The sequence below is a fragment of the Oncorhynchus nerka genome, linkage group LG11, assembly GCF_034236695.1.
Source record: "Oncorhynchus nerka isolate Pitt River linkage group LG11, Oner_Uvic_2.0, whole genome shotgun sequence".
Taxonomy (NCBI): Eukaryota; Metazoa; Chordata; class Actinopteri; order Salmoniformes; family Salmonidae; genus Oncorhynchus; species Oncorhynchus nerka.
The window spans coordinates 67,326,363-67,336,210 of NC_088406.1; the positions used below are offsets into that span (position 1 = coordinate 67,326,363).

Here is a 9,848-nt window from a genome sequence, read left to right on the forward strand (position 1 = left end):
TGGTCCTAGACTCCGGCACCGCTTACCGTGCGGTAGCAGAGAAAACAGTCTATGACTTGGGACAATTTTGGGGGGCTTTCCTCTGAAACCACCTATTATATAGGTCCTGGATGGCAGGAAGTTTGGCCCCAGTGATGTACTGGATGTTCTCGATGGTGCAGCTGTATAACTTTTTGAGGATCTGGGAAACCATGACAAATCTTTTCAGCCTCCTGAGGTGAGAAAGGTGTTGTCGTGCCCTCTTCACGACTGTCTTGGTATGTTTGGACCATGATAGTTCGTTGGTGATGTGGACACCAAGGAACTTGAAACTTTCGACCCGCTCAGAGTTAGATGACTGTCAAATAAAAACAATTCCCCATCTGATAATAATAAATATCTTCCTCCATTAAGATTGTCGATTTGGAATATTTTACACACGTTAGGCTTAGCTTGGGTTCGAGTACGGACTTCCGATAAACGTATTTAAAATAAACTGCAATACTGCCATCTGTAGGATGATAGTGAGAGTACAACCTGTAATCCTACTCTTAGTACATTGTAATGCTTATCCTCAAGTCAAATAACACATATGTGACGAAGTAGATGATTTGGTGTACACGGCAATATAATATAGCCTATGCAATATGATTATTAGGTCATAGCAGTGTTTGTCTGCAAGGCTGAAGAAAGAGGTAGCTCCTTAATAAATTAATTATTAATCTTCATCATCAAACAGTTGGCTGTAGGCTACATCCTTTCAACACACTAACAAAAATATAATACTACATTTCAAAGGGGGAGGGGGGAGACTAACGTGAGATTCGAACCCTTGGCACAATCTGTGACAATTATCTGGATCTAGGCACTCAACACAGAAAGCAATTTGGCCAATCAGTTAGATACAGGTGATGTGGTTGCTCTGATTATCAGTACATGCTGTTATACTTCTGTTAAGGACTATTCCATGAACACGTGTTGGAACACGTCCAACTACATTGACCATTTTTATTTGGCTGATACATCATTTGTTACAGGAAATAATCACAGCCATCTGGTGAGGTTATTATAGGGCTAAATCTGTAAGCTCATGTAGTGGCAACAGCTAACATGTAGGCTTTGATCACATGCCACTACGTCAAGGATTTTAATTTGCTGATACTTAAACTTTACCTTGAACTTTTTCTAATGTTTGCAAGTATGGCCCCTGTGTGTTTACCCATCCCCAATATGTTTGCATCATAAACTGTAGATACAGGGTGACTTCATTGTTGTTAAACTCATCGTGGACATAAATATGATGTGGGTAAAAATAGTAAAGTCATCATAAGACAAACCTGACAAACTATTTTGATGTGTACAGTAGGTGCTTGTTAGTGTGTGGGTATGTGTAGGTATATTTAGTAAGTGTATATTGTTTATAAAGCACTGTCAGGTGTATGCAGAATATGTTGAGATCAGATGTGATGTATACTAAAGAGATTCTCAATGAAAGTCTTAGAATGAAAAGTCACATTGTGTTTATTAAACAAGTTTTAAATAAATCATATGAAAACCACACATACACATGAACTGCATTCATTTTCTAATTGAAAGCGTCTTGGGGACAAACAAAGTAGTTGAAGTAAAGTAATGAAACAGGCATTTGCGAACATCATATAGCCTACACAGTACAAATACAATATATGACAGACTTTTTAGGTTTAAGTGGCTTATACATAGTGTACAAAACTTTAGGAACACCTGCTCTGTCTATGGCATAGACTGACCAGGTGAAAGTTATGGTCCCTTACTGATGTCACCTGGGGAAATGTTAGCTAAGTTGAGGTGAGTGCTGCTCATGATCATGTTGGCTCATTTGTTAGAACATTGTGTCAGCATGTAATATAGGCCAATGCAGTTTAACAAGTGGATTATTTTGCCCTTCACTCGCAGTTGCTTAGTAGCCTACGCCTAATCCCGACTTCACAGATTTGTCTCAGGCTATTTGGTTAATTGGTTTCTGGCTGAGCAAATCAGAAACATATTGAATGCTATAATGTAGCAAGCGTAGACCTACTATTTTGCTCGATCGCGTAAAGGCAACTCCAAAAGCCTGCGGAGATTGTGAAATATGAACTCGACTCTTATTTTCTGCTCCCTAACAAAGCGGAGTGAGGGTAGGAAATAGATGAAATGTGGATCAAAAAAGCACGTGCTTCTATTTCAGAATACCACTTTTTTATATGACAGTAGTTGTGTAGGAAAAATATAATTTGTATTTTATGTATTTATTCTTACTATAAAATACAAGCGTGTTGACTGAATGGGGTAGGTGTGTGTCGTGGGTTTAATGAACAAAATAATGAACTATTGGCTTAATTCATTTGTACGTAACATCATTAAACTCTATGCTAGGCCTATTCTATCCCTTTGAAAATACATTATTAGTCTTATGTTTCTTAGGACCTGCCTGACAAAAAAAAAATAAAGTATATATTTTTGAAAGTGTATATTTAATGGATTTATTCAAATAAACGCCCACCAGCATCTGCACACCACTACTGCTACTCGTCACCTGCATTCTGGCATGCGCATAGGAGGTATAAAAGGCGTATGCTGGCAAGAATGTGGTAAAAATGGGCACGTAAAGACATAACATGCATTTTTCCAGCAGCAAATTATGATCGATAATGTCAAAAGCTGCACTGAAGTCTAACAAAACATCTCCCATAAGCTTCTTATTATCAATTTCTTCCAGCCAATCATCATTGTGTATGATGTGCTCTTCGCTATAAGCAGGCTGAAAGTCAGTTGTTAATATGTTTATTGTGAAATAGCATTGTATCTGGTAAAACACAATTTTTTTTCAAGAAGTTTACTAAGGGTTGGTAGCAGGTTGATTGGTTGGCTGTTTGAGTTTGTAAAGGGTGCTTTGCTATTCTTGGGTAGCGGAATGACTTTTGCTTCCCTCCACGCCTGAGTGGCTTGTAGGCTTATACTGAAGAGATAGCAAATAGGAGTGGCAATATAGGCCACTACCATCCTCACAAATGTTTCATTCAAGTTGTCAGATTAAATATTCAAAACAGGAATATTCAACACTGAAATGTGTTACTTTCACTACTCCAAATGCATCTGTGGATCTTTTCTGCTGACAACAACGCAGGGTTTGATCTAAACGTAATACGCTATAACATGGAATGGTTTCTAGTTTATAGAGTGGAATGGTTTTTCTGCTGATGTATCCTGAGGTATCTCCTCTCTGAGAACCTCTTCCCGCAGTGCGGACAGGCGAACGGCCTTTCTCCTGTGTGGACCTTCAGGTGCCTCTTCAGGCTGCCAGCCTGGGTGAAGCGCATGTCACACTGGGGGCAGCTGAAGGGTTTCTCCCCTGTATGGACCCTTTGATGCCTCTTCAGGTCACTAGACTGGGTGAAGCGCATTAGACACTGGGTACAGCTGAAGGGTTTCACCCCTCTGTGGACCCTCTGGTGCCTCTTCAGGTCACTAGATTGGCTGAAGCGCATGTGACACTGGGTACAGCTGAAGGGTTTAACCCCTCTGTGGACCCTCTGGTGGATCTCCACACTCTGAGGGCTGCTGAAGCCTTTGTTACAGAACATGCAGAGGAACCGTTTCTCTTTACTATTGTCTGATGTTTCTCCCCCTCCCCGAGCCTGGGCTCTAGCACTGTCGTTTGAGTGCAATACCTGATCGAAAAGGATGCGGCTGTGTGAATCGGAAGGCCCCATCGACGTGGACACTGGGTCACGGTCCCCGAATGCGTATGAAGGCGAGTGGGTTGCGACATTTGGATTTTTCTCTAAGCTTTCCCTGTAATCTAAGAAATATCTTCCCTGTGAGTGTCCGTCTCCTAAGTGACTATCTGCATTCCATGTGGGAGAAATGTCGCCCTCCACTTTCACAGTCACTTCCTCTACAACCAGACCCTCCACTTTCTTATCTTGGCACCCTTCAGAGTATATACTACTACTGTACTGGTTCCAGTCCCCTCTAGACAGATCAGTCTGTGTCTCTAAACCCAAGGGAATGTTGCCAGGGTCCATCTCTGTAGCGTAAGAACAAGACGGATCATCACCGCCAGTGTGTAACGCATCACCATCACCATCCTCGCGGGAATGAACAGTCCTCTCGTTCTGGTGAAATACCGGTACATAGTCTGAGCCGGGAGCAGGAGGACTGCCAAGTTTCCACAGCCCAAGTCTCTTTGGGTCTGATCTGTGGTCAGATCCTGTGTGTAAAAGCCTGTGTGTTACAGCTAAAGTCTTGGTATCTGTCTCGGAATTGAGGACGGAGTTCAGCGTTCCACTGACCTCCATGATGCTGCGTCGAGTCCTGGGCTGTGCTGGGGCATTGGTGGGGTCCTCTGTGGCTACAGCCGCTCCAGTCTGGATGTCTCTGCTGTGCTGTTGGTCCTCCTCACCTTCAGTCTTCTCCTGCTTGACCAGAGACGATCCTTCAGGACCTGCAGCCTCTGTATCTACAGACTGACACAGGAGAGGTTATTATTGGTACATGAATTGAATTGAATACATTAAGAGTATGTTTACATGCATAGTAAAAATTATATATTAAACTGATAATGGCAGTAAGCAGATTATGCAATAGTTATGTAAACACCTTACACCGATTTAAGATGGGCAGAGTAAGGTCAAAATCAAAGTAAGCATACACAGATTGTAACACCCAATCTGACAACACTTCAACAAAGTTATTTCCCCCTGGCCTGTCAGCCTATTCACATGCGAAGATGATGGGTGATTGTTGATGGCTGACAGGCAGTACAATGAATTTTCCAACCAAAAATAACAGCTAATGAACGTGCAAAACAATTTCCAAATGTTTTTAGAAACTAGAGAAAGTCAACAATCAACAGTAACTTCGAATCAGCAAAGCATAAGAGAATGTCACAACAGTTCCCACAGCAGCGGCAGACCACAATGACTGAAGTGGTAGCAGGGAAGACTGTGGTAAGTGTTGAAAGAATCAAGGTGAGTGGCGTTTCACGCAAACTTTTACTCCGCTAACCTTGGCTTTAGTAGGGTGGTCGGCACTCTGCTCTCCACCAGTCTGTCTATGGAGAGCGCTGCTCAAAGAGCTGAGTGCTATTTGTCAGCTTTGCCGTTTTAAACTCTGTAAAACTTAATACGGATCACGAAAGAACAATCTTTCTGGATTAAAAAAATAAATAAAATTGTACATATCAACCACGTTATCTGTTCTTTATCTACCATACGACCCTTTCAGAAAAGAAAATCACAATCAAGTATTTTGAAGACAACTTATTAGAAAGAAATATCGATCCTCAAATTGAAAGCGATTGATCAGCTTTGAATCAATTTGGGGTTTTTTGAGAGAGAGAGAGAGAGAGATGGGGAGGTGCATCTCGTGTTGACAGCAAGCCCCAAGCCTGATGGAGAGAAGGGGTGTGTGTGTGTAAGTGGATTATGACATAGCTGTTTGTTGAGGAAAATAAACTAAATTGAGCACTTTAGATGTTTCTAATTGTATTTTGTATTATGTATTCTGCTTAAAATTGTCCTAAAACTGAGCACATGCCTTTATATGAAATTTCAGAAATGCTGCTGCCAAATCAAGCATTTTTGGCCACAGAAATTACAATAAAATGTTGCGAAATCCTGTTGGCACTCTGATAAATGTACAAAATCGCCAATCAAAATAAATCTTCTATCATGTTATTTTTTGGGAAAGATATTTGATTCTGAATTGGGACATGTAAAGTTTGTATGTGAAAACTACTTCTAAGATGCATACATTCAGTTGATCCAAACTCCACCAGCGCTAATAATCGCATTACTGTGTGCATGTAAACCATACTTAATGTTGTAGGAGTCTCACAAGCTCCCCTATGGCAGATAAATTAGAATGTACATGTAAGCAAGTGAATAGCTGAGGGGAGCCTTTCTGAAATAAAAAGGGCCAAATTTGATTGACAAATAATACATTTTATGCATTACACTAACCTCTATCACAATAACGTGCTGGGTTGAGGTTCCACTCCCCTCATCAACAGTGATTGGTTGGTCATCTTTCCATGTATTGTGTCCCGCTGGCTTCAGAAAGTTCCTATGGCCTCCAGTGAGATGTCCATCACCTGAGTGTGTGATTGGGGGGAAAATAAGTGGTTAGGTTACACTAATTTGGTGGGAATGTTTTTTTTGGGGGGGGTTAATATTTTTGTGTTTTTACATTTTGATTTCAGGGGAGCTGCAGTACCCCTAATTCCCGTGGCTATGTTGACACTGTCTACAATTGTCACCCGAGTGGCGCAGCGGTCTAAGGCACTGCATCTCAGTGCAAGAGGCGTCACTACAGTCCATGGTTCGAATCCAGGCTGAATCACATCCGGCTGTGATTGGGAGTCCCATAGGGCGGTGGCCCAGCGTTGTCAGGGTTTAGCCGTCATTGTAAGAATTTGTTCTTAACTGACTTGCATAGTTAATTAAAGGTTACATGTTTTTTTAAAGGAAGGTAAGGTAACAATTCTCATAACTACACTATTTATTGATTGATGTATTATGTTCCATGTATCACATTGTTTTCGTTGAATAAATAATAGGAAATGCAGCAAATCAAGAATCCGGATAGAATATGATATTGTCTTTGCGTAAGATAGCGAAGTAATCATACTATCCAAAAACGGACTAAGACCCAATTCTGGGTAACACACCTGAACACATGTGCAGAGGGGAACGGGGCGACATAACATGAGCTATTTTCAAGCACTTTGCTACACCTGCAATAACATCTAAATATGTATGTGACCAATACAATGTTATATTAACGGCGACATGCCGCGCAGCCTTGGCCTTCTGCAAAATGTACCTCTTGCCATTCCTCTGTATCCGTCAAGCATCTTGACACTACTGGGACGACTGGCGAGGACGCGCTCTCGTATTGTCCTCTCTGCGCGCTCCCGTGCCACCTTCAGTTCCTGTAGCTGTAGTTTCCTCCGCAATCCCCTGTTTTCTTTCTGGCTTTGAGTTATTTCCAAACGAAACACTGCATAGTCGTCGTCTACGAGTTTACAGATCTCTGCCACTGCTGCATTCGCTAGTACCTCCATGATGGAGGCTATTTGAGTGTGAAAACCCACACAGTTAGCCATTGTTAGATGTATCTAGGTAACGCTAGTTCTTTTTTTTTGGGGGGTGTAACGCTAGTCTCCAATACGAATGAAATACTACCTGGTGTGAGAACGTGATGCTGTGCCGTTAAATGAGTCATATGATTCAGTTCCTTGGTGTTAATAAATGTCTAAACAATAAAAAAGATTACGTGGAAACTGTTCTCGGTACCGCTGTGAAACGGTTGTGACTAGATGGAGTACAGCTACGGACGAGATGTACCATTGAACTACCGCGAGAGTTTGGACTGATGACGAATCGGAGTCGGATATCGCTTCGATTTGTAGTCCTAAAACCTACCCCTAGCTCGATTGTCCATTGTTTGTAATCTATGTATGCTCGTGTGCTTTATGTAATTGATTTGTTGTTAATTTAAAAAATGTGTAGTCCTAAAATCCGAAAATAAGCTACCTCTGGTTCTTTCAGCCGTCTCTATGGAAAAACTGAATGGGGAAAGGATAGGGGCCGAAAATAAGGTCTGCGGAAATGAACTACAATGTATCAGCGCACAGATACAATATAACCAAGCCAAGTTGTCCTGCCAAATGCCAATACAGCCTAAATGTGGTATTTTCAAATAAACTCCATATTGACCACCCGTTATCTGCGCATTGCTCTCCTGCCTCTAGCTGCTATTGCCATAGCAAAAGTGATATCCGACCACTGACGTATAAGAAGCCGATTTATCAGGCTTCAAAACGTACATCCAAACTCTCGCAGTAGTTCAATGGTAAATATCGTCCGTAGCTGTACTTCGTCTAGTAACAACCCTATGAATGGTTGGTATCTAGATGAGATCCAGTTTTGTCAAATGAAGATCAAAATATATTTTTTGTTCATTTTAGCTAACCCCAACCCTTTTCCTAACCTGCTTCGTAAATTCTCCTAACCTGCTACAAAAAGCTGGATCCCTTCTAGCACCGTAACATGAAACAGGCAAGAATATCTAAGTATCCTTCTTCTATGGTATTGTGGTCGTCGGCAAACAATCGTTTGAGGTGCATGCCGCCACCTACTGTATGGGTGGTAAACTATACATTTTTTGCAGGAATATCGTAGGAATGGGGGAAAAAACTAAAATCATTCAAAAACCCAGAGGCAGCTTGGCCATCTGTCAAATGCCAGATGGGCTAGATAATTTTTTTGTTGGGTGGGCTGGTCGAAATTTACACACACAACTTGTTTTATTTTTCTATATACAAAAAGAGTAAGATGACATGGCCGGTGTCCCATGGGCCTTTATTAATGATTTTTGCTAATGAGCCTTTGGCTGATCAGTGGGCAATGGATGGACCTATTAGAATTGCCGGCCCAGTTTTCTGATAGGCTGAGCTGAGGTCACGCAAACACAAATTCAAAGTCAAAACTCATGACAATGGCTGGATTAGGATGCATATCAAAATATCATGAACTCATACATTCCTGCTTGGACTTATGTTTGAATATATTATATTTTGATGTGCAACCTAATCCAGTGATTGTCATGAATTTTGGGTTGACAAATTGACTATATTTGCTATATTGTCAATTAAGGTGACCCGATTTTGGAAATAAAACGGTGAAATGTGTTTTTTTTGCACTATGACTGACTTGATTAGATGGTAACTCATGATTTGGACATTTGGGTTCGACCATATCATGGGCTGGTGTCACCAACTGTAAAAGATAGTGACACCAGTGGAAAATGAGTAGGCGGCGCGCACTGTGGTGTGGGCTGGTGTGGATAAAATGCCAGGCCCGAATTCTTGTCCCAGTCCACCCCTGAAAAAACCCATCACACTCTGTCAGTCACATTACAATTCAAGTCACACCCCTACTAAACAGGCTCGGGGGCCTGTGAGGGCAGAACATCCTTTACCTGGATTTATTGCAATTTTTATTTTACCTTTATTTAACTAGGCAAGTCGGTTAAGAACAAATTCTTATTTACAATGACGGCCTAGGAACGGTGGGTTAACTGCCTGTTCGGGGGCAAAACGACAGCTTCTGTCAGCTCGGTGATTTGAGCTTGCAACCTTTCGGTTGCTAGTCCAACACTCCAACCACTAGGCTACCCTGCCGCCCCAATGCCTTGGCTGTAAACAAAAGTGTGGATGAAGTTAATTTCTTCACTCAATCCACCATACGGGTCAGTCAAAGGGCACCAACCACTCCATCTACTTCCTCTGGTATTACATCTGCACATACTTTATGCGCATGTAACAGTATAACTTTAAACCGTCCCCTCGCCCATACCCGGGCGCGAACCAGGGACCCTCTGCACACATCAACAACAGTCACCCACGAAGCATCGTTACCCATCGCTCCACAAAAGCCGCGGCCCTTGCAGAGCAAGGGGAACAACTACTTCAAGGTCTCCGAGCAAGTGACGTCACCGATTGAAACGCTATTTAGCGCGCACCACCGCTAACTAAGCTAGCCATTTCACTTCCATTACACACAACCCCAGAGATAACCCCCTTGATAGGCGCTCTGATTTGAAGATCCATACACAAAATATTCCACTCATATCTTCTTGAGGCCCAATGCACGCTTCTTCTGCTCCGTTGACACAAAAAAATATCTATATAAGCCCACTTCTTGTGAACCTTACTGACGCCACTTCACCCAACGCCGCATGCATGACATTTATCGAGACTTCAAAAGGATCTCCCAGGCTACATTCGTCCAAAACCCTCACTCCAACTAAAAACGAGTCTGAGAGTTTCCTATTTTCCA

The 9,848-nt window shown here is 42.0% G+C and overlaps 1 protein-coding gene across 2 annotated transcripts; it reads right to left on the bottom strand.

Annotated features, from left to right (window-relative positions):
• Positions 1 to 1,482: 1,482 nt before the first annotated feature.
• LOC115137393 (zinc finger protein 271-like) lies at positions 1,483 to 9,813 on the bottom strand. 2 transcript variants are annotated; one of them, XM_029673702.2, is made up of 3 exons: positions 7,191 to 9,813; positions 5,967 to 6,097; positions 1,483 to 4,469 (listed from the first exon to the last, which is right to left on the bottom strand). In XM_029673702.2, exons 1-3 carry the CDS (start codon positions 7,228 to 7,230, stop codon positions 3,174 to 3,176), a joined length of 1,467 nt encoding a protein of 488 aa, XP_029529562.1. In that variant the 5' UTR covers positions 7,231 to 9,813; the 3' UTR covers positions 1,483 to 3,173. The 2 variants fall into 2 exon arrangements, with proteins under 2 accessions (XP_029529562.1, XP_029529563.2); XM_029673703.2 differs by lacking the exon at positions 7,191 to 9,813 and adding an exon at positions 6,829 to 7,149.
• Between the last annotated feature and the right edge of the window lie 35 nt (positions 9,814 to 9,848).

Coding starts and splice junctions, on each gene's coding strand:
- LOC115137393 (XM_029673703.2), bottom strand. CDS start 7,111: ATGGCTAACTGTGTGGGTTTTCACACTCAAATAGCCTCCATCATGGAG. Junction 6,098..6,828: donor ATACAGAGGAATGGCAAGAG/GTACATTTTGCA, acceptor TCACACACTCAG/GTGATGGACATCTCACTGGA. Junction 4,470..5,966: donor AGCACGTTATTGTGATAGAG/GTTAGTGTAATG, acceptor CTCCTGTGTCAG/TCTGTAGATACAGAGGCTGC.